At 38.5% G+C, this 24,986-nt stretch overlaps 1 protein-coding gene across 1 annotated transcript in view; it reads right to left on the bottom strand.

Moving 5' to 3' along the window:
• LOC104399659 (probable global transcription activator SNF2L2) overlaps positions 1-23,996 on the bottom strand; it is a 50,997-nt gene extending 27,001 nt beyond the window's left edge. The window contains exons 1-5 of the mRNA XM_010019426.1: positions 23,733-23,996; positions 17,044-17,167; positions 3,867-4,196; positions 2,917-3,018; positions 468-717 (exon numbers count right to left, since the gene is read on the bottom strand). Coding sequence (XP_010017728.1) covers positions 468-717; positions 2,917-3,018; positions 3,867-4,196; positions 17,044-17,167; positions 23,733-23,957 — 1,031 coding nt within the window. The 5' untranslated portion in view covers positions 23,958-23,996. The remainder of the gene's footprint in view (positions 1-467; positions 718-2,916; positions 3,019-3,866; positions 4,197-17,043; positions 17,168-23,732) is intronic.
• Positions 23,997-24,986: the final 990 nt, after the last annotated feature.

Here is a 24,986-nt window from a genome sequence, read left to right as displayed (position 1 = left end):
AGTAGTCCAGCCAACCCCATTGTGACTAATAAAATTTGGTTTTCCTGTGACAACTAACTCATCAGCCTTTCAATCTCCACTGTTCCCTTCTAACTTCACTTTTGTTCTGAAAATGTTCCACATTAAACTGGCTTCTCTGTAGACGACAAGGACTTTGATTTCCTCATCTTTGGTGCCAGGAGCATCCAAATAATATGCTAAGGCAGCGGAGTCCTTGAGACTGTTTTGCAGTAATACTGCAAGTATGCTTTACTTCATGTTCCTTCTACTGTTACATAGTTCATAACTGGAGATAGAACTAAATCATGGTTTGGGCTGACGTTTCCACACTGCTCTTTGACACAGTCTCTCTCTGGAAAATCAGTTTATACTATTGTCTCTACAGTAGTTAATTACAAGAAGTTTCAGTTGAGTAAGTGAAAACCAGCAGTATGCATGTGCATTTGAATCTTGTTACTTGCTTTTACCTATATTCACGTTCTTGGAGTATTTCAACAGGATCCAACCCTTGTGGCTTCTGGATAGGGCTGATGCGATTCTGCTTTTGCTGCAGCTGAACAATGGGTGAAGGCTGTCCAGGTGGTGGCTGTGGTACAGAAGGCCCAGGCATGGCAGCAGCCGGCTGGGCAGCAGCAGGGGCAGGAGAAGGCCTCCCACTTGGGGGTGCCGCAGGAAGCTTCTGCTGTGCATTAGAGACACTCATATCTGGGGCTTGGCCTGCAGCATAAAAAGTACTTATACACAACATGAAACATGAAACACAGGAAGAAAATCAAGCCTGTTTCTGAAGACAGAATGTGAAGCTAAGGTAAACATTCAAAATCACTGAAGAGGCACCCTGAGACAAATTACACACTGTATTTGAAAAAATACACTAAAATGCAAATATACCATACATTGCAAGAAGTGATCCAAAGCAAAACAAAACACCTGAAACTTTACAATGAATGCCATTTCTTTTTCCATTCTTCTGACTTTTAATTCTAGCATTAGAAGTGAAACAGCTGTAGAATTAAGTCAGCGTAGGACCTAAGTCTGCCTTTTGTTTGCTGTCCTTGCACCACACAGAAGATGGCATCTATACTCACAACCTGACAACAAGTACCAGTAGGTCTGCTTTTACAGCTGTATGAGAAATAGACAGCCATATTGAAATTTCTCAACTACTCAGAAGTACCTGTCATATGTAAGTAACCTTTTTTTCCATCATGATTTCACGATCTCATGGTTTCCATCACACGTCACGATTAATTGTGTTTAAGTTTTCCAAATATTAGGAATTCAATTACTGTTTTATCTTTCAGCATTCTAGTCATAGAATCACATAATGGTTTGGGTTGGAAAGGACCTTAAGATCATCTAGTTCCAACCCCCTGCCATAGGCAGGGCCACCTTGCACTAGCCCATGCATGACGCCCAAGGCTCTGTCCAGCCTGGCCTTGAATACTGTCAGGTGTTCTGGTAATCGTCTTGAAAATTAGCACCTCAGTTAACATGAAAATTGTACCTGCCATTTATAAACACTAAGGGCCATAGAATTCAGTATGCCATTATGACAACAAGTCACGCATGCATTCAGATGTTCACAAATTGCCGCTGACAACAGACATGCAACAATAAAGATGTCACTTAATCTTCTGAGGAGTTACAGGAACTTAACTGCAAAGTACACCTGCAATCCTGTAATCAACCTTAACTCAAACCCAACAGCCTGAAAGCTACATAAAAAGATTCCTTCAGAGATCACCATCTGTCATTCAAACATCTGCATCAAACTCAAAAAAAGGAACTTGAGCACAAGCTGCAGAACTTGTATTTAGCAACACTGAATTGTAGCTTTTAAAATGAGAGAAGAAAGCAAGCCCACCAAATGCCTCTGTGCTGCCTCAGTTTTCAGGGAGTTTGATGTAAATCAAACTGTAAAACAAACACTACCACAAACAACTATGTAATGAATGAAAAATAAATATAAAGAAATAAGCACAACTTTTGAAAATGCATTAAATAAAACCTTCAAACAGATACAGCAAGGACAGGTTTTTTCTTAAAAAAACAGCAGTGAAAAAGGACAAACAATAAGCAGCTTATAGTTAAACAGGACAGACAGTTATTATTATGACGTCCTGAATTATTTAGATGAAAACTACCCATCTAGCAATTCTTTATCTCTGTCAGCAGTTTTTAGTAGCAGCATTTGAGCTAGAAGACACAGTGCCTAGTAAACTTAGACATACAACCTCTCAAGAAACACTTTCCTCCCTATTACCCTACTCAAACCCCAAGTATTCTTTCAGAGTATTCCAAGCAAAGCAATTCTACATCTGATTACATATTAGTATTTCATTTTCTTTTTATGTTGCCCTAAGAAGTGACTAATTAAAGAGAATTTTTTATGACAGCACCTATCGTAGAGTCATCACTGTCCCTAGATTTACTCACAAACAACAGTGTAACATTTCCACTATATGAGAAGCCTACATTATTTGCAAGCCTGCGATACTGTATTTTTACAGCCTGTAAACCTGAACCTGAATGATTTGGTTCAAACCCTGATTATCATGCAGGGGGGGAAAAGTTACATTCTTCATTAGAGCTCAAATACTACACTGAACTTTGAAAGCAATCGAATTAATATGGTCAGAACATAATTTATTAAGTAGACTTTACGTGTGTCTCCCAGGCAGCTTACATACTTCACTCTGATTGAAAAAAGGTGCTTCATGTTCAGGCTGCCTAACAGTTGCAGTAATATCATGTAATCAAGTAATTCATGGATTAATAAATGGTTAGATTCTCACTGATTCAAGTCCTAAGCATAGTAAAGGTTACATTATTTTTCTCTTCCCCAAACTCTATCTACACTGCTTAACCAAATCCTGCTACATGATGTAAAATTAGCATTATACCCTGCTATACCTTCAGTCCAAGTTTTAGGGGTAATGGCAGCTGTATGTCCAGGCATCCCTGGAGCAGGCCCTGGTCCAGTTGCAGCACCACTCATTGTATGTAACCCAATCCCTGCAATGTGACAGAGAAAAGAAACTTAGTAAGACACAGAACATTTTGAAGTATTTGAAAAATCATTCTGCTTTCTGGCATGCTAGTATATTCAGGCAAGTAGTATTTTTCTTCATTAAATATGAATTTAAGTAGATTTTATTGTGAAAAAATATACATAATAAAGCATATTACAATAATGTCTCCTAAAAAACCTTACTCAGTAGCAAAATCACAACCACAGAAATGAAGTGACCAGAGAAATTAAGATCATTACTTAAATAGTGCCATCTTAACCCTCAATTTCTAATGCATACTCAGCAATGGAGGTGTTCAGAAACAAACAGGTACTGGGCGTTTAATGTAACTCAGTTTTCTTAGGACCAAAACATGCTTGCACTGTAGTTCTATTATCATTAGGAGAAAAAAGTAAAACCCCTTTCTTTTCTTATGTTTTTCACTTGAGAGCACATTATACATGGTTTGTTTTACTTTCAACAACCTAAATAACCTGTCAGTGTGCTCCCGGGTTTTTATCTACTTTTCTGCGCAGCGACTGGTCTGAAAATTCACTCTGTGAAAAACAGTGAAATTGTGATCAGTCAAGTATGACTAACATTCAAAAAATGAAAAGTATAACCAGGATGGACACAGCACTGCACAGTGAAATCACTTTTATTTCAGTTTTGACAATATCCTATTAATAACAGATGTGTTCTATGCACTTGCTCAAGCTTAAAACCAAAGTTCACTCATACACCTGAATACAACCCCAAATTACAGCCCTGTACAGCACCCATTTCTTAATTTTCCACAAGCAAAACTTCAAGAATTACCTGCACAATGACACAAGGCCTAGATTCACTTACCAGACTGTCTGTTGAAGGCATTGGGAGGCTGTTGCTGTTGAATGCCAGGGAGTGTCCTCTTGCCCTGAACAGCAAGCTGAAGGTTTTCTGGTAAAGGCTGACCTCTAGCTAACATCTTGTATGCTAGAATCTGAGCCCGCAGCTGATGCAGCTGTACAGGGCTGAAAGGGGAAGGACCTCTGTTAGGCTGATTCATAGCTTGTGGGTCTCCTGGCATAATGGGTCCCGGCTGGCTGGGAGTCATCTGGGGTGGAGTTGGACCTCCTCCAGACATCGGACTGGACACATGCTCCGGTGCTCCTAGCGGAGATGGGTGTGGAGACATGTAACCTGGAACAGGCAAGAATATTACAAACTTACCTCTCTGGTTAATCAAATCTAAATTCCACCAAATTTCTTTAAGAGTACATTCAGTATACAATGTCTCTCTTAGGTCAGTATAGCTGTATTGTTTTCTGCAAGAACGGAAGTACAATCCAAAGTTCCCTGGGCTATAAACATAGCCTCATGAGCTATTCTTTGAGAAGAGCTATGATTATATCATCCATTGATTTCTAAAAGTAACTATTACCTTTACACTTGGAGTAAGACAAACTAAAACATAATACAGAAGCACGAGGATGTGATACTGCTTCACTACAATGCTGCATAAATACTTCCTTGAGGAACACATGCCGTGAAGTCTGCCTGTTTTACACCCTAATTTTGTGAGTTTATTTTGTTGCACACACATCAAGGAATACCCCTTCACTGATACAGGCCCTCTTTGCCAAAACTTGCCAACATGCAGAAATAGAAACAGATGGTATTCAATTTCTATATAATTGCTCTTTAATTTATACAGAATAAAGATTTGAGCCAGACAAAGAATGTTCAATACCTTTTACCATCTCAGTGCTCAAGAACTTGGAACATCAAGTGCAAGCACAAAAATCACGTTCTGAAGAAGCTGCTGAAGACTGTTACTCTATGAAGTTCCAGGAAAGCAAGTACAGTTCTGAAGCAAACAGTGCTTTTATCTTATTATAGAACTGGCAAATGCAGTTTAAGTTTTACTTTTAATTACATTAATATCTATTTCCTTGAGCTTCACAAAGCATCCATGAAACGAGATGGCACAGATTTTTGGTGAGAATACCAAGAATATGTAGCTTGTCAGAAAAAAATAAAGAGCAATCCTTCAGGTAACATACAACAGACAGCTAGATTGTAGAGAGGTCCCATGAAGAGTGAAAAAGAGGTAACAATTATTTACCCATTTAACTCTGGTATTGTGGAGCACAAATAATGCTTATGAATTTGAAAAGCCTAAAAAAACTAAACAAAACAAAACAAAACAAAAACCTAAAAATAAACCAAAAAAAATCCCCATGAATCAAAGAATCTTCTGTCTTACATATTCTTTAGTAAGCCACGGATCACTGAACACCAGAGTTCATGGTTCTGACACCAAATTTATTCTTCCTCCACTCTTTCTGCCACTTTAAAGTGAAACGAAATCAATTTTGTCTACACAGTCCAGATCACAGAAATTTTGCCCTCTCTTTTGCTTCATTGTTCTTACTGACCTTTAAGGGCAACACAGGCAAAATCTCAAAGTAGTCTCCACTTTTCTGAGATGACAGAACCTGTAGGTTACTAGAACTTATACAAGCAGATAAATGAGTGCTAAAGAATTGAAACTCCATCAATGCTGAGGTCTGGGGATTAAAATCTTGTACAATAAAGGTTGTAAACGTTTGAGATAAAGGACAAGGAAGAGAGTATTTCTTCTAAAAGAGGAAAATAAGGTAAAAGTACAATAGGGAAAAAATGGTTTTGAGATGGGAAAAGACTAGATAAGACAAGACAGCAACAGATTGAGTTATCTAAAGAAGATGAAGACAGGAAAGGAAGAAAAGGAAGAAGATTCTAATAAGAACTAGGAAAAAAAAAAGCAATTCAAGAGAACAATAGGAAAGTTAGGTTCGAAGTACAATGCAAAGGACGCAAGAGACCCCTTAAGAACTTAAAATTACTGAAGATATTTACTGAGACGATATAAAAATTGTTTATACATCCCCTGGTGGTGACAAAAGCAGTAATAAATAAGTGTAAGTTTACTCCACTTCTTCACCTTTTTCAACTAACTTACTTTTGCCTCTTCTTTTTTTAAGAAAAGAAGGGAACCTACAAATCCATGTTGCACACTGCTTAAAAAGAAAAAACATTTTGTCACAACAAATACCAAAATACAAACTGCATCATTGTTTTATACAATAAAATGGGGCTCATTGCAATGTTTATTCATTTACTAATACATTTTTAAGTCTCAGAATTTAGTTTAAATGGCACTTACTTCAAATTACATTGTTTTCAAAACTGGCTTTCAAAGAAAAGTCAAGAAGTTTCCCCCCTCAAGTTAAATCTTCCTTAATCACTGATAAATTTCAGACCCAGGATCATGAAATTCATCTGGACTGTAAAAATAAAACACTGTGTTGTAAGATACTAAGCACTTGTTCTCAGTCCTGACAGTTCCAGCTGCAAATCTGTGTTTGTTTTGAACAGAGGACTTTTTGAAGCAGGCCTTTTCTGAGATTCCTAGATACATTACTTAAATTTTAACTCTCCCTCAAAGTCCTATGCATTAGGATTCTTGGCAACAGGAAACTAAGCTTGACGAGTAATACTGAAAACCAGAACTCCAATAAAATATTTCGGAAAAGAACAAAAGCCTTCTAAACTTCTTGAAAAGGCTCTGAAATGTGGCATTTACAGAACCTAAATTTTATGAAGCTATACAGAAATTTTCCTTTTTAAGTTTGAAAACTTTCAGCAGACTTAGCAGTGTAATAACACAAGGAGTCACAAACCTGTCTTAATGAAGTCTCTCTAACACTTACTTTCTCCTATGTTATTACACATGCTCTAATACAGGTGAGCAGACATGGGCTCTGAATAAGGACAGACGAAGACTCATGAAAATTGAATCCAACCTGCTTATGTCATAGAAGAAAAAAATTAAAGGCACAGTCCATAACAATGTTCAATACAGAGGCAAAGACAGACACCTTCCTCAACTTTGTAAACAGGCTGAGAAAACTTCAAAAGGAAAAAAGAAGCTTATAGAAGGTCTGCAAGGACAGGCAGCCTGGGAAGAATATAGGACATTGTTCAGGAAACTAGGGATCAGGTCAGGAAAGCTAAGGCCCAGTTAGAACTGAGTCTGGCCAGGGATGTCAGAGATAACAGGAAGGGCTTCTGTAGGTACATCGCTAACAAAAGACAGACTAGGGACAATGTGGTCCCTCTCCAGAAGCTATCCGGAGAACTGGCTACCCTGGATTTGGAGAAGACTGAGGTTCTCAGTGAGTTCTTTGCCTCAGTCTTCACCAGCAAGTGCTCTGACCACACCACCCAAGTCTTGGAAGGCAGATGCAGGGACTGTGAGAATGAAGACCTTAGGCCCACCGTAGGAGACGAGCAGGTCTGAGATCATCTTAAGAACCTGAAGGTGCACAAGTCCATGGAACCTGACGAAATCCATCTGCGGGTCCTGAAGGAGCTGGTGAATGAAGTTGCTCAGCCACTGTCCATCATGTTTGAAAAATCATGGCAGTCAGGTGAAGTTACAGATGACTGGAAGAAGGGAAATGTAACCCCCATTTTCAAGAATGAGAAGGTGGAAGACCCGGGGAACTACAGACCAGTCAGTCTCACCTCTGTGCCTGGCAAAATCTTGGAGCAGATTCTCCTGGAAAGAATGCTGAGGCACATGAAAAACAGCAAGGTGCTTGGTGACAGCCAACATGGTTTCACTAAGGGGAAATCCTGCCTGACCAATTTGGTGGCCTTCTATGATGGGGCTACAGAACTGATGGACAGTGGCAGAGCAGTTGATGTCATCTACCTGGACTCGTGCAAAGCATTTGACACTGTCCCACACGACATCCTTGTCTCTAAATTGGAGAGACACCAATTTGATGGATGGACCACTCAGGGGATAAAGAATTGACTGGATGGCCACATGCAGAGAGTTGCGGTCAACAGCAGAGGTCCAACTGCAGACAGGTAACAAGTGGTGTCCCTCAGGAGTTGGTGTTGGGACCAATCCTGTCCAAAATTTTTGTCAACAACATGGACAATGGGTAAGCTACAAGTCATTTTCAAAGGTACCCTCTGGAAAATCCATTATGCCTTAACTGAAAGATAGAACTTTGAAGGTTAATGGTGCTTTAAGGAACATTAGTTAAAACAGTGTATGATGCGGGAATTACCGTATCATATTTACACTGGGGAACTAGAAACAGTTATTTAGTTCCACTGCATTTTGAATCTGGAGGCACTCCATTCACTTACAAACACAATGTGAGAAGCAGTCTTTTGTCACGGAAGTTCTTTACTGTGAGAGTGGTGAAGCACTGCTACAGGTTGCCCAAAGAAGTGCTAAACACTCCTGTTTTTTTCCAACCATTCTATGATTCTATAATTGAGTGCACTCTCAGCAAGTGTGCCAATGACACCAAGCTGCGTGGTTCAGCTGATACGCTGGAGGGAAGGGATGCCATCCAGAGAGACCCTGACATGCTTGTGAGGTGGGCCAGTGTCAACCTCGTGAAGTTCAACATAGCAAACTGCAAGGTCCTACACCTGGGTCAGGGCAATCCCACGCACAGATATAGATTAGGCGAATTGATTCAGAGCAGCCCTGCAGAGGTGGTCTCGGGAGAGTTGGTTGATGAGAAACTGAACATGAGCCAGCAGGGTGCGCTCGCAGCCCAGAAATCCAACCGCATCCTGGGCTGTATCAAAAGAAGTGTGACCAGCAGGTCAAAGGAGGTGATCTTGCCCCTCTGCTCTTGTGATACCCCACTTGGAGTACTGCATACAGTTCTGGTGTCCCCAACATAAGAGGGTCCAAAGGAGGGACATGAGGATGTTAAGGGGCCTGGAGCACCTCTCCTGTGAAGACAGGCTGAGAAAGTTGGGGCTCTTCAGCCTGGAGAAGAGAAGCTGCGTGGAGACCTCATAGCAGCCTTCCAGTATCTGATGGGGGCCTACAACGATGCCACAGAGGGACTCTCCATCAAGGACTCTAGTGGTAGGACAAGGGGTAGTGGCTTTAAACTGAAACAGGAGAACTTCAGGTTAGATATAAGGAAGAAGTTCTTTACAGTGAGGGTGGTAAGGCACTGGAATGGGTTGCCCAAGGAAGTTGTGAATGCTCCATCCCCAGCAGTGTTAAAGGCCAGGCTGGACAGCGCCTTGGGTAACATGGTTTAGTGCGAGGAGTCCCTGACCATGGCAGGGAGGTTGGAACTAGATGATCTTAAGGTCCTTTCCAACCCTAACCATTCTGTGATTCTATGATCTTGCTATGAAGCACTTCAAATGCATTTTTCCATGGCACACATGAATTTCCACAAGAAGTATTTGGCACATTTTAAACACCAACACATTAATTCTTACTTGCTGAACTGGCAAGTCTCTCTTCCCCCTAGATTTCCCACAGAAAAACTTATTTTTTATTCTGCATAAAACATTTTGTTTCATTTAACCTCCAGAATAGATGATGGCAAAAGCACTGAACGATAAGGTTGAAGAACACTTGCAACAGGAGAGTTCTACGTGCTTGCAAAGGACTACACATAACTTTTAGTTTTGAAATATATAGAGAGTAGAAAACACCCAATACCCCCATGAAAGAAAGGCCAAACAGCCCAGTTCGTCATTTAAGCTGTGGTAATTCTCAAGCTTTATCAGTTTCTCTAGTCTTTATCAGTTTTCTAGTCTTACCTAGGCGAGTTCTGAAAATCTCCAATGATGGTGATTTTTAATCACTCTCATGGTGAATTTTCTTTCCCTGAAGTCCCATCAGAATTTCATTTACATAACTCATAACCATTACTTTTTGAGCTTTTGCCATGCACTTCTGAGGAGATCCTGATTCTGTCTTCATAATCCTTCGACAGGTCACAGAAGACGCTGTATCAGAAATCTTTCTCAAGTTTTCATCACTTAAAAAGCAGTGTTTTCTTAGCTGTATGCATAATTAGCGACACTCTTTTCATCCCATTTTGGTATCAACTTGTTCAACAGAAATACATCACAACATGTCAAAACAATGTATATTCGTTACTGTATTGACACTGGAAGAAATCCTGGTTATAACACTTAACAGAACGCAAGTAATTTTGGAGAGCAGACTGTACAAGAACTTTCTGCTCCAATTGCTTTTAATTTCACTTTAGTTAACAAAAGCAAAGAACATTTTCCTCATCAGTTTTAAAGCTGAAGGACCAGGAAAATAAAAATTGAGAGCTCTTTTTTTTGACCACTTTTAATGCTGTAATTAAACAGATGAGAACACACATGAATTCTAAAACCTGGTAATAAATATATAGAAAGAGTCAAGGTTTTACCAGTCCAAACACCAGAATATTCAACAGAGGTCTTTACTCCCCACTAAAAATTGAAAAGACTTAAATAATGAATATCTGAGCATACGTGCCATAGAACCACAGAATGGTCTGGGTTGGAAGGGACCTTTAATCATCTAGTTCCAACCCCCCTGCCATGGGCAGGGACACCTCCCACTAGATCAGGTTGCTCCAATCCTCATCCAGCTTGGCCTTGAACACTGCCAAGGATGAGGCAGCCACAACTTCTCTGGGCAACCTGTACCAGTGCCTCACCACCCCCATCGTAAAGAACTTCTTCCTAATATCCCTAATCTAAATCTCCCCTCTTTCAGTTTAAAGCCATTCCCCCTTGTCCTAGCAATACACGCCCTTCTAAAAAGTTCCTCTCCAAATTTCTTTTAGACCCCTTCAGGTACTGGAAGGTTGCTCTTAGGTCTCCCCAGAGCCTTCTTTTCTCCAGGCTGAACAAGCCCAACTCTCTCAGCCTGTCCTCATAGCAGAGGTGCTCCAGCGCTCTGATCATCTTCATGGCCTCCTCTGGCCTTGCTCCAACAGGTCCATGTCCCTCTTGTGTTGGTGCCCCAGAGCTGGAAGCAGTACCTGCAGGTGGGGTCTCAGGAGAGAAAGGGAGAATCACTTCCCTCGACGTGCTGGTCACACTCCTTTTGATGCAGCCCAGCATACGGTTGGCTTCCCAGGCTGCAAGCGCACACTGCTGGCAAATCTTCCTGCTAAAACTGATAGCAAGGGCATATCTTTACTCAAAAATGTGTCTGGATTAGGAAGATACAGATAGGATTGACAAAATTTAGTTGTGTAACTCATTTATGTTAACTATCGCTTCAACCATCAATTAGTCTTTAAAAGAACATAAGGAATAGAATACATGCCCACAGCACATGGTAGAGAAGCATAATGTCTAATAACACAGAGGAAAATAAATTTATATTGGACCAAGGCTATAAACTTTCTTCAGGTAAGCAAAATATAGCTTTTCCCTTCAGTAGTTTGGCCAGGGTTAACATAAGTTCTTCTGAAAGTCTCAATAAAGAGAAAGAGAGGCCAAGTGTGGACATCATTTAAAACTAAGACTGTGGAAATAAACTGTTGAGAGGTCTTCTGTTGGCAGGCAGATGGATAAGGTGACAGATCCCTCATCTTTAAAAGGGTAAAGGAAATCAGAAAAGGAAGTGCAGCTAATTTAAGAACAGTAGGGACAGTGTGTACTGTTTATGAAGTAACCACAATTTAGTGAATTCTGTAAGTTAAACTTAATTGGTGTATCTTCATAAGATGTTCAACAAATATTGCAATAACAAATACTGTACAGATCAAGTCCGAGAACCTTAAATCCCTGCAGCACTTCCAGTCTCACTTACAAATAGCAAGCAAATACACCCAAACTTTTTAAACTGGTTAAACTTTTTAACTGCTAGGTTACAGTAACTGCATTTAATTTTTTCCAAATTCCAGAAAAACACAGGATTTGTTTTATTTCATTTGTATCTTTTTATGAATTCTATTATAAATATTTTTCTTTACATAAATATTTGGGTTGGCTTTGCAATTTCTTCCATTCCTTTTATAAAGTCAAATCTAAACATAATGTTCATATTCTTGATATCTCTATCTATAAGTTTAACAATTTAGAGTAAATTTCACACTTTGATATCAATACTGGGTTTATCGGAACAGTTCATTTACAGATACTGATGACAGTTTCCAACACAATTAATTCAGTAAAGAAAAAGATTACTATTTAAACAGCTAAATGTGAGGTTGAAGCAATAGATTACTTTTTATTTAACCTATTAGTATTAACAGAAAGGTATTAAGACTAAAAAGGGACCTCACTGTGCACAAGTTCAAGAAAACTGGTCACCAGAAATAGTCAGGAATGCTACCCTTTCTCCAATTTGGCAGCAAATGTGGAAAGGAGTAACTGTTGAGGAGAAAGCTACAAACTCAGAATATTTTTCCCTGTAAATTAATGTCAGTCTTCTGAAAACCATCCTATTGCAGTATGATTGCAATAAAAATCTGACAATCTGTCTGAGCTAGTAACAGATTCTTTCTACCTGAGTAGCATCTCACTGAGCACCAAGAAAAAAAAAATCCAGAATCTAAATAAAGTTGCACACCTTATTTTAGTAATTACTGTTACTTTAAAAAAAATGCAAAAATTTCAGAACACTAACTACAATCCAAACAGCTAACAGGCATTTATGAGCAAGATTACAAAGTTCTTGCAGATTTAGCTTACAAATATTTCCAATTTGCTCATCAAAATAAGTCATCTCACCTCAAAAAGGGTCACTTATTATTTCTTTATACAGACTGTAAGAATCATTACTTCCAAAATTCTGTATCAACTCGTTCTTTGCAAGTTCAGCAGTCTGTATTTCAAGATTGTTCATTCACTGCTGCATGTTTTATTTACATAAATTATACCTACAACTGCATGTCGAGTCTGTCAATTTATTTCTAATTTATCACCCACATTCATAAGCACATATTTTATAAAAATTCCTGGTTTTGTACTTAAACACACTCTTTTGAAAAACCTTCTTAAAAAAAAAATACTAAAAAGACTGCTAAGGGAACATTTGACATTTTAATGAAATCTCATTTTGTGATTAGTTCCAACTGATCTGAAACTGCAACAGGACTACTGACTATGCATTCATCACAACTGTATTACTCAAAGCAATAAGAACAGCAGCATTTTATGATGACTATCCATCTGTCCATTCTCAAAGAATTAAAAGCATTGTTCCCTCCAGTTCTTCTCAGATCTTAGAGCTTGTTTAGAGGTTCACAGATTTCTCACAATATAGGATCATTATGGCTACAACAGCCTACGGAACTTGTCTAAGTAAGACCAAAGACTCTTATCCTCTAAATTATCTCCTCCCTTTGGTCTGTGGAACAGAAGAGAAAGACAGCCACTGTTGACTTAAATTTAATGTGACAGAAATCCTACCATAAATACTTGGATAAGCCTTGTCCCAAAGGTTATTTCTCTTTGTTAACTAAGATGTAGATATTTAATAGTCTGATTTCACCTAATTTAAACTTGCAGGTACCAAAATTCACTGGACCATCTAATACAATCCTTCCTACCACCTGGGAATGTGCAGGCTGAACAAGTAATCTTTTAGTTCTCTCTCAGACAGAATAAATGGAGTTTAACATTCTCCACAAAAAAACAACCAGAACCAAAACCAAACCAAACAAAAACAAAAAACAAACAAAAAAAACCCCCACCACAAAACCCCCAAGTCTTCCAGGTTTCAAATCATTCTTTTCTTTCTCTTCTAAATAAGGCACAATTTCACGGAATCATAAGGTTGGTAGGGACTTCTCCAGATCATCTAGCCCAACTCCCTGTTCCAATATGGTCAGCTGTACCTGGTTGCTCAGTAATGTCCAATCAGGTTTTGACTATCTTTGACAACTTCTCTGGGCAGCCTTCTGTACTGTTCAGCCATGTTTACAGTAACAGCATGTTTTCTTATGTTCCGATGGAATTTCCTATGGTTCAGTTTTTGCCAGCTGTCTCCTATTCTGTCACTGATAATCACTGCAAAGAGTCTACATCTCTCTTCATCACTCTGTCCTATCAGGTATTTCCAACCCTTCTCTTTTTTCAGGTTATGTAGTTCCAGCTCACTCAGCCTTTCCTCATACAAAAGATGCTTCAAACATCTGATGCTACCTTAAAACATTTCTCAACATCCTTCTGCACTGTAGATACTAGAACGGAATACAATACTACGATACAGCCTTCAGCTAATTCATTAGAAAACATGATACAACTCCTCAGTTAATATGCCCCTGCTTCTGTATGCAGGTAGTACATTCCATCTCATGTTTGCAAACAGTGTATAAGCAATACACATTTAAGTCTGCCAGAATAACCAAAACTCTTCAGCATTTCGGCTTTGTGTGATACAGTCTCATATCACCTACACAATTAAATACTTTGCTCCTAGACATACAGTGCTGTTGGCTGTGCTAAAATGTATGCTATAGAAATAAGTGCTCTTTACTGAGCATCCTGATCAGCCTTTGCCACCACCTCCTCCTCTCTTTACTGCTAAACCTCTGTTACACCTGCAAATTCTGTCAGCACTGGTTTTACACTTTTTCCCTATCACTAACAAATAACACTGAACAGCATTGAACCAGAACAGCAACCTGTAAGACGAAGTATAAAAATCAAGAATTGGATTATTATCTTCTATTTACAGTTAGTTTTATAATCTGCCATTTAACTAGCTTAATCTATTTAATATAGGTTACATTAATTTTATTTAGTGCTATCTTTCTGTTACTGAGTATCACTCAGTAACAAGCCAAGCAACTTTTGTAGGCCTATAGGACGAAGTTGTATCTATCATTACTACTACTGGCTTTAACGATGCATGGAGAAACTCCATATACAGGCCAGAATCCATTTGCCTGACAATTGTACAAATATTGTACTGCACGAAGTACTGTACTACACCTGTTTTCACTTTATAAATCAATTTAGCTTATGATCTCCACAAAAGAGTAGTAAATTTGTTTGACAAGTCTGACTTCATGTCATTCAGAGGGACCTGTAAAAGCTTAAGTGCGTCTGTGACAACCTCATGAGGTTCAACAAGACCAAGTGCAAGGTCCTGCACCTGAGTTGGGGCAATCCCCAGAATCAACACAGGCTGGGGATTCAAAGCAGTCCTGCGGAGAAAGAGTGGGGGTACTGGTGGATGAGCTGGTATGCACTGGCAATGTGCACCTGCAGCCCAGAAAGCCAACCATGTGCTGGGCTGCATCAAAAGAAGCGTGACCAGCAGGTCAAAGGAGGTGATTCTCCCCCTCTGCTCTGCTTTCATGAGACCCCACCAGGAGTACTGCATCCAGCTCTGGGGCCCCAACACAGAAAGGTCCTGTTGGAGGAAGTCCAGAGGAGGGCCACAGGAATGATCATCATAGGGATGGAATACATCACGCAGAACGAAAGGATGAGACAGTTGGGATTGTCCAGTCTGGAGAAGAAATGGCTCTGGGGAGATCTCAAGAGCAGCCTTCCAATACCTACAGGGGGCTACATGGAAGATAGGGACAGACATTTTAACAGGGCCTGTAGCAAGAGGACAAGAGGTAATGGTTTTAAACTAAAGGAAGGTATATTCAGACTAGATATAATCAAAGAAATTTTTTACAATGGGTGTGGTGAAGCACTGGAACAGGTTGCCCAGTGAGGTGGCGGACGCCCCATCCCTGGAAATATTCAAGGTCAGGCTGGACAGGTCTCTGAGCAACAACCTGAGGTAACTGAAGATCACCCCGCCCACTGTAGGAGCATTGGACTAGATGACTTTTAAAGGTCCCTTCCACCTCAAACCATTCTGCTTACACTTTCAAATTAATGGCAGAAATTCAGGGTCATCCATTCCCTGGGGTTTTGAACTTCTTCAGCTACCTTTCACCAAACACCAAAAATCATAGATTAATTAATGCATAGATTTACCCACTTCAATTTGAGGCCTGCAACAATAAGTCATATAAAAAAAACAGACCTAAAACTAATGAGGTGCAACTTCTATTTGACATGCATATTGTTAAAAATCGTACACAACTGCAACATAAGCTCAACTATCAGACAACCAAGAATCTACAAGGCAGTGAACCTTTTAGTAAGTCTTGGTTTTGAACACTGTACCAAACACAACTGAAGATTTTGTCAGGATTAGAAGATTTACCATGCATCCTTGCATGGATTCTGAGAGAACTCACACTTTCTCTCCCTATGAGTGTGGGCATGAGTAAGCTCACTCTCCTTTACATTGCTGGTTTCCACAAAAATCCTAGAAACAGAACTCAGAAGACTCCAATCCCACAGTAAATCAGACTGAAAGTATCCAACAAGTTGAAAGGCTATTAAGAAGCATGGTTTTCTGTCTTAGATCTGTACACTAATGGGAAGAAAATACAAAGTTAGCAGATGGGACTTTACCCAGCACATGTCAGAATATCTTCAAGTGCCATCACCATTGTTTTGCAAAAAGATAGTTGTGTAAGAAGAAAAAATGGTGACATAGAAGTACAGAAAGCTAATTTCAGTTAGATTCCTCAGGTGTTGTTGTAATATAATAAATTATGCAATACACAAAGCTTTATTTTCTGAACTAATTAATACTAGCACGTTTTACCAGTTAAATGCCCAATATATTGAGCTGCTTATAGAATACATGTCCTCTTATGATGCAAGCTAAATGACACAAGGAAGGCATATAGCAATGTGGTTAAAACAGTTTATATTCCCTGGCATAAAAAGTTTTAGAAAGAACTTTGATCAGCTCTTGACCAAACCTTACAGATATTAATGAAGGTTTCTCCAGTTTTGCTTAGGTGGTTCTCTCTTATTGCTCTTTCACCATAGGATTAAAATAAATTATATTCTAATGCACTTACATTTACAGTAGCCACAAAAGATAGGAAAGAGTTAAGTGGCCGGAGTTTAGAGATGTGAACTGGAATCTGTAATAGACTTAGCCCAATTACCTGCCCCAGTCACAGACTTGATCCACAGCTTTTTCAACTACATGACCGATGGGCATTTCAGAAAGCAAAGGGATTCAGCTATTCACCTTGCCTTGTGGTATCAGTTCAACCTTTCCAAAGAAAACTGAAATGAAGTAATTGGGAATCTGTTACATGGAACTACTGATTCTTTGTGAAACAAAGGGGCCCCAAATCATACAGCATGCACAGTATGTATAAACCTTGGCTATGCTGGTCCATTGGACTCTGAGGTGGGCCCATTCCAGGGTGCGGAGGTCGCATACTCTTCATGGAGCCACAATGAACATCTTCAACCATTCCTTTTTCATGCAAGCCATCAATAGACTGTGAAAACAAAGTAAGCATTTATATGGAGAGAGTATATAAATCCACTATAAAAATCCAAAGGACTTTAACTTAAAATCTAAACAAATAAATAGAGTACAAACTTTTCCTGGCAGTCATTCAAAATAAATATATTGGGAATGTTTACCCCTGGAATCAGACATTTGGGGAAGCACAGAGCACCATTAGACTGCTTGTCCCTTCCATTGCCATTTTGGTTTGGTTTTTGTTTCTTCTCCTGTTTGGCAAAGCCAAGGAAGCAAACTGTCCAAATACAAACATATGAATCGTATTGGCCTCGTATTACAAAGCAGTGTAACACACACCAACTTAGAAAAGTACAGCCTGCGGCTTGGCTTGAGTTATTTTTAGTCCAAACTTTGCCCTTTCAGTCACTGCTCTACTGGAATGCCCCAAACACTTTCTCTTCAAAAACAAAGATGACGCTGCGAGAGCTAACCACTTCCTTGCAGGCAAAACCAGGGATGGGTAGTCAAGGGAGGGAAGACATAGTTCTAATCAAATACTTGTGCTCCCTACAGTTCCTGTCATCTATTTCACTCCTCAAAAACTACAGTTCCCATAGCACCTGAAACGCAAAACAGGGCCAAGTGTCTTTTTCAGGGAGTGAAGTGAAGACAGCTTGGGGTCACAAACACATGCTGAAGGCATGCAGGACACTGGACATAATAGAAACTGAAGGACTCTGAAAGTTAAAATAGGGGAAAAGTAACATCAGAAAGAGGATGTCTTAAGAAAACTAAGAAATTTGTTCCTGAAAGCAAAAATTACATCAGGTCCTTAATTAAGAAAGAGATTATGCTCACTAACTTAGTGCTCTGCAAGGCTTTGTAGTAAGAAAGACAAGCTGGCATCACTTCCTTATCTTCTCTTTACAGAAAAATGCAACTCTGCCCCTCTCTGTAACACATACATACATACTAAATGTTTTTGCAAACCCTACTGCGAATGGAGAGCTTGCAATGTTTTATCTAAATGCACACCTATTTACTGAGAATTCTCTTTAAAAAGAGAATTAAGAAAACTTTCTCCACTGGAAACATAGGCAGTTAACAAAAATAGTGTGCAAGAAGCTACATCTAGTCATAGAAAAAAGATACTGTCACATTTCTTCCTTTTGAGCAATTTGTTGCACATGGATCAATTTAAGCAGAAGTAAACACAGGTCACCATTTCTACAAAGGAAAACATTATCCTAAATTTTAATTTATAACCCCTAGATACAAATTTTCCACTTACCATAGCAATAATCAAATTTTATTGGAAGTATCTTTAAACACATGGTGGGTGAGGGGTGTTTATTAGCATTTTAAAGGATTTCACTATCATTTTTTCTTATCAGAAACTATGGGTTGAAAGGAGGAAAGTTATAGAAAAGGAGAATTAATGTGGATTTTTTATGTTTCATTAAATTGTTTAGTTGTCATGATGGTATAACATTTGTGTAAAGAACTTGTACAGGAAAAATACCCGTTATTACTAGAGAAGCTATTTGTGATTACAAGAACTTGGGATATGGAGTAGAAATGTAGAAATAGATGATTGATACATCAAAAATAGTTCCTCTGTGTTAACTACGTAAATCCCATTGTCCTTTTCTGATCCCTTCCTCTACCTTTGCCACTACTTACAAAGATAATCAATGTGGAAGAGAACACTCAGTTCACATTCTACCTGCAGGAGCTGAATACTACAGAAACTGAAACACCTGCAAAGCCAGATGCATTTCCTATTTATCATGGTTATGTGTCAAGGACAGTCTTTAGGGCCACCAAAAGGAGGAACATACTGTGCAGGAAATTGGATGTGATTTCCAGAACAGACGACTCTAGCTGTACATATTTGTGATGTGACTGCAGGGATAAGCGTCACTGCACTAATGGGTGGCAACTGTGCAACATCTGTGAATACAGGCACCTCTGATGGGACTAAGATGGGACACAGCATGTACACCTAGGGTATCAGAGGTACCAGCGTATAGAAGGTGGAAAAAGGAGCTGGCATTAACAACAAGCAGCACCGAAGAGGAAAACAGTATGTGGTCTTTTCAAGAGAAATTTTAAAATCGAACAGGATCAAGAAAGTAAAGACATACAAGAAAGAATCAATTGAATGAATGCTTCTATGGAATTGATCAGAGAATGGGTTTTTGTAAGAGAAGTATTTTAAAACAAGTAAATAAACAAAAAACAACCAACTAACAACAACAAATAAACCACACATACACACACAAAAAGACACCTTTAGCAAACCAAAATGCTTCAAGTCTAATGGAAGGGAGCCTAAATATATCAAGAAAGCAGTTTGCTTCTCTGTGTTTGCAGATATTACACTGTGAAAAAACTGAAGTTAAATCTATCTGGAACAGATTAGGAAAGGTAGAACACGTTAATCAGGTTGTTTTTTACTAGCAAAGCTACAAAAGATGAAGGTGGCATAAACTCCTTTGAAGACAAAATTAGTTGTAATGATCACAGTTCTGCTAATTTATGCAAAGAGACTTGTGTTTCCAAGAATATTTTTGATCCAGAAATACCTCAACTGTCTATGGAAAAACCCTATAAAAGACAATTCAGCAAAGGACTACGCAAACTGAAAACCAGTTATTTTTCATAACTTCTCTGAATCACTGTGTAGTTAAGAGTTAATGATAATTTTAAGTGTATGTAACAGGTTAAAAATTACAGAAAGGATCTCGGACACGATGCAATTTCTGTAAATTATTCAGTCCTGTATAAATTATTAGAGATATCTTTCACAATGACATTGTTGGATGTGAAATGTAATCTATGCTACCAATAAAGCACTACTATCAAACTGAGGTACATCATTATTATGACAGAAACAGGAAGTTGACACACATTCGAGTACACATTACTGTTTTCATTGGGACCCGTAAGTAGGAACAAGCACAAAACAGGCCAGATATATAAACAGTGCTTACCAAAAACATAATGAGGGAAGAGCTTCAACTGTATGCAAGCCCACACCTACAGACTTGGCAGACTTACAGACTTTACATAATGCCTAACGCGTAAGGAACACTTTGCCTACATTGCTTTTACTCTGAATTCAGTAACTAAGGTCTTCTCAAGGCAGTGCTGCATCACAGTTTGACCTATTTCCAGGTAAACTGTCAGATTATGGTATCTTTTTCTGTTTCCTTTGCCTTCTTGAAACAAATAAACAAACTAAGCACCAGCCTTGAAATCAGAGACCAAGATCAAGTCTGAGATTTGATTTGTCTTGGACTATGCATCCTCTAAAGCAACAAAAATTACACAGACCAAAGAGCAGTGTGTTGTCATGTAACTGCACAGAACAGCTGAATGCATCACTGGTGGACAACCAGATTGACTGTGGTTGTTCTTTCAGTAGGGACTTGCCCAACAACTCTGTTATTTTCCTTTAAATCACCAAAACACCATTTCATATGAGGTCTCCACTGATTTTCTAGGCTGACAACACTACTTTCTCTTTTTTCACTAATGTAAACACATACAACAAAAATAATACAGGGAACCTGCTACTGAATAAAAAGGTTTTACTTCCGGGACCATGGCAGAATTTTAAGGTTCCCAGAATCTCTAATGTGCACAGATATGTTAACCAACAATATTTGAAATCTGAAACCATTTGCCTTCTGGTTTAATGGAACAGCTGAGTGAACAAATAATATATTTAGTACAAAATACCATTTTTGTAGGAAGATAATGTCTTCCTATCACGCAGTTTTTCTCTAACTCACCAAAAACAGTAATTTTGCCCATGACATTGTGGTAATTTTTCCACAGCCAGTAACCATTTACAGAACACCCTATTACAAATTGAGAAAAGAAGTTATTATGCATCAGGTTAAAATTGAATGGAAGAGAAAATAAACCAAGAGCTAACAGTACTCTTCCCATTCCTCAAGTGAGAACCATGCAAATTAAGTGGATATACTGTTGTCATAACCAAGAGTTAAGCAGTTAAAATCATGTCACCCAGCTTGTGCACAAGAGCATACAGAAGGCTGTATCAGTTCATACTAAAACCATCTTACCCTAATGTTCTGCCTCCACAGGAGCTCATACATGGATGAAGTAAGATTAGGGCAACCATTTAACAATGTTTTCCTTTAATATCTTCCCAGCTTCCAAGTATTTTCACCTTACAAGACTCTCTGAGATTGTCCATTTAGCATGGTCTCCCCTTCAATACACTTCGAAGTAGTTCCCCTTAAATGCAGCTGTCTTGCACACAAGACATGCTTTGGAACAATTTGTAACTATATTTCCCTGGCAATTTGATCGCCTAAAGATTACTTAAAACATGTGCATAAATGATAGCTGATTTACTGTTTCTATCAAAACAATGTTTTAGAAATCAACAGTAGACTTTCCTGTGAAAGGGTTTCCTGGTTACTAAATGAATATACAGTCTCAAATTTTTATATTAACTGTTTTTAAGTAAACATACATTAGCAATTATTTATTAATGTCTATTTGCATCAATCAATGTTTTCTCTACTGTTGGATACTTTGTGGGGTTTTTTTAAATGTTATGCATTATATTATTCTTTGTATGCTAGTCAAATATCTAACACAGAATTCAGGTGTTTCCCTACTTAGTTTGTGTATTTTAAAAGAACCACATGCCACTGCATATGAAAGATGCGTACCCCAAAAGCAACTGCGTAACTGGGACACTGTGCAATCTCTCATTTTTCCTGCATTTCATTAGGAAAAAAAAAAGTATTATGTTATATCATGACTTGAAAGTCCAAGTACTTTACACAACACTGAGCAGGAAAAAAACATTTACTCAGTCAAACTGCAGGTGGCTGACCAGTTTTTTTATTTACATGGAACAACACTCAAGTAATATTTGCAAAATAGTCTACAGGCAACCTTCCACAGCATTTCTTAAAGACACCCTTCCCTCAGTTGTCACAGTAGACTGTTTCTGTGGTTGCACAGGAAAACAGACTAGAAAACTGATCTGGACTGAAAAATCAACCATGATTTTTTGGGGTTTTTTTTTTCCCCACCTGGATCAGTTCAATACACACATTTTCTAGCTTAGTCACACACACACAAAGGCATGCTAGAACTCGTGAAGTGGCAGCCTAAGTGACAAAAGGCTGCTGCTACTAAAATAAAGACCTGTGAAATTGCAGACTTGTTTCATTATCAGAATCAAGGTATAGAAAAGAGAACACAATTTTACTGTAACTACACTGACTGGTCATGTTTGAATTAGCTAACCAGACTCTGAAACATTTCAGTGTCACCTCAGTGGGAGAGTTTCTACTCCAGCTCACAAAACTTCTGAGACACTTCTAAAGTCTCTGAAAGAACTCTGTGGGATTATATTCCTTGGTTTGTTTCTAATGCTAATGTAGCATTAAGTATCTGAAGAACACACAAAGTGAAACAATACAGGAGTTAAAAAAGCTAAGGTATGGAGCATTCAACCATTCTAAAGCTCCTGGTGCCACCCTCTTCTGCAGGTACAGCAGCTTTTAAGAATACAAAGAAACAAGAGAACTGAATGATGTAAAATCCTTGGCTGTCTATGAAGTTTGGGGCATTCACCAGAGCATTGGAAGCTTGGGTGACAACTGATCCCACAAACAAGGAAATGCCAACTGCAACTTTTTTAACTGTTTTAATGAAGTAAACTGATCCATATGCGAATGGCCACATCAAGAAGTTGCCAACTTATGAGGAAAATTAAAATATGTTTATATTACTTTAAAAATAATTTTTTACTATAAATTCAATTCTTTTCCTATATGCATACAGCAATTCCAAGTGGGATCAACAACAGTTATCAAAATGTTTTCAGTATCTTGGCCCTGTAAGCTGTTATTGCTTATTTCTGAGAATAGAACATCGGTGAAATTGAAATTATCCTAAGCTCTAAATCTAAACCAAATAAAAATGACAATACATAAAGAGACTGTTCTCACAAAGAAAATCCTATACACAGAAATATTTCCTCAAAGCAAAAAATATTAATGGTAGTCTAAGCACATACGTAATTTTAAGTGTACGACAACAACCACCAACGTCCAATTATCCACGTTCTCCATTATGCAGTTTTAAATTCCTCAGTTAGATGGAGCCTTTATAAAATAACTTGGAAACCAGGTTTTTCATCCACATGGAAGAGTAAACAAATTTTGAAGCACAAGCCCTTTAACAGTTAAAATTACTAATTAGGAAAAAAAAAAAAAGAGAAAAATTTCATGCAAAACTAAAAATGATCCCTGAAGAACACAAGATACATCCAAACAGACAAGAAGGAAAAAAAAATAAATTGTTAGAATGGTCTATCATAAGGATTTAATATAATAATTCATTTTTTTTCCCTAGGAATGTCTATCTTACTCATTAGTACAGTTTACAAATGAAGATTTGCAAACTACTAACTCTATAGTTCAAAGCAGTCTACTAGGAAAAAGGAAACTATTTAATCTGATAAATGTATCATCTGTTTTTTTAATCAGTGAGAGAACTCAAGGAAGAAAAGGTCACTTATAATAATAAACTATTACCTTATGCATTTGGTGCATGCCTTCCTGTGGGTAATCAGTAGGCCCCATTGTCGGCATTGGATGCGGGACACTGGGTGGACCAGGACTTGGCCCCATCATGCTGTGAACTGAGCCAGGAGATGGCCCTGGTCCTGGGCTAGGTCCTAGAATAGGTCCAGGTGAAGGTCCTGGTCCAGGGGAAGGACCAGGATGGGGCATGGCGCCAGGGTCTGTAGGTGTGGACATCTATTTTCTGTCTCCTTTTCAAATTAGCAGAACAGCTCTAATAACAAGAACAAAACAAAAACAAAACCAGAATTTCTATGTGACAGAGGCATCAGAAAAAACGTAGCAAAATATACTGGCACAGACACACACATACATGCTCTCATCAGCACAAAATGCTTAAATGATCCTAATGTTGCACATTAGTTCAGCCACCATTCTAAAAGCTCTCTAGAAGGATAAGGATTAGGAAGGATCCTGGTAATTCAGTCAGTTTCTGGATATCTGTATGTAATTCACAGAACAGAGCAACTAGTATACTATTAGAAATACCTGCCAGAGACCATGGTAGTTAGCTGACTTTCTATCATCAGGTATGTTATATGCGGTCCCAGTACTACTTAAGGCAGGTAAGACAGCTGGGCACCTCTGTAACTTGTGTTCAGAAATCCCTCCCTAAACATGTGTGACTGCACTGAAATTCATACTTCTAAAATACATCGTAATGCACCAAAACTAGTATGAAAAGGATTATTAAGACTATTTTCTGACTTTTTTTAAAAGTTAGATACTAACGTAGGACCCCTCCGGTTACCTCCAAAGCAACCATAATATCAAAGGGACAACAGAAAAGACAATCATTTGAAGGGTTCTGCCAATGTCACAAAAACAGTGCAGCTCAAGAGGCTTACAGAACACAAAGCACCCTGAGAACAAATGACAGGCTTTTACCTAGGCTGGAAAACTTTCTATTACTGTATTTTTATTTCTGTGTTATTAGTAGAACAAATTGATGCGGGCTACACGCTTGAAATTACTTCCCAGTTTTCTGAGAACTTTTACCATTCTTCTTGGGATACCTGAGAACTTTTATCAATGTCTAACATTGAGAACTTTCTGTTTACTAATATCAGAGTACTGTAACACAGTGATGCAGCTATCATATTTTTTACAAAATTGATTGTCAGTTGCTGCCAACGAGATCACTTATATTTCTTGGTATTCCCCCCTCCCAAGAGCACCGTTTTCATTATTTAAGAGAAAAAATAC

This window comes from Nestor notabilis, unplaced genomic scaffold, assembly GCF_000696875.1.
Source record: "Nestor notabilis isolate BGI_N333 unplaced genomic scaffold, ASM69687v1 scaffold5698, whole genome shotgun sequence".
NCBI lineage: Eukaryota > Metazoa > Chordata > Aves > Psittaciformes > Psittacidae > Nestor > Nestor notabilis.
The sequence above is the reverse complement of the archived record's forward strand: the minus strand, read 5'-3'. Positions and strand labels throughout refer to the sequence as shown.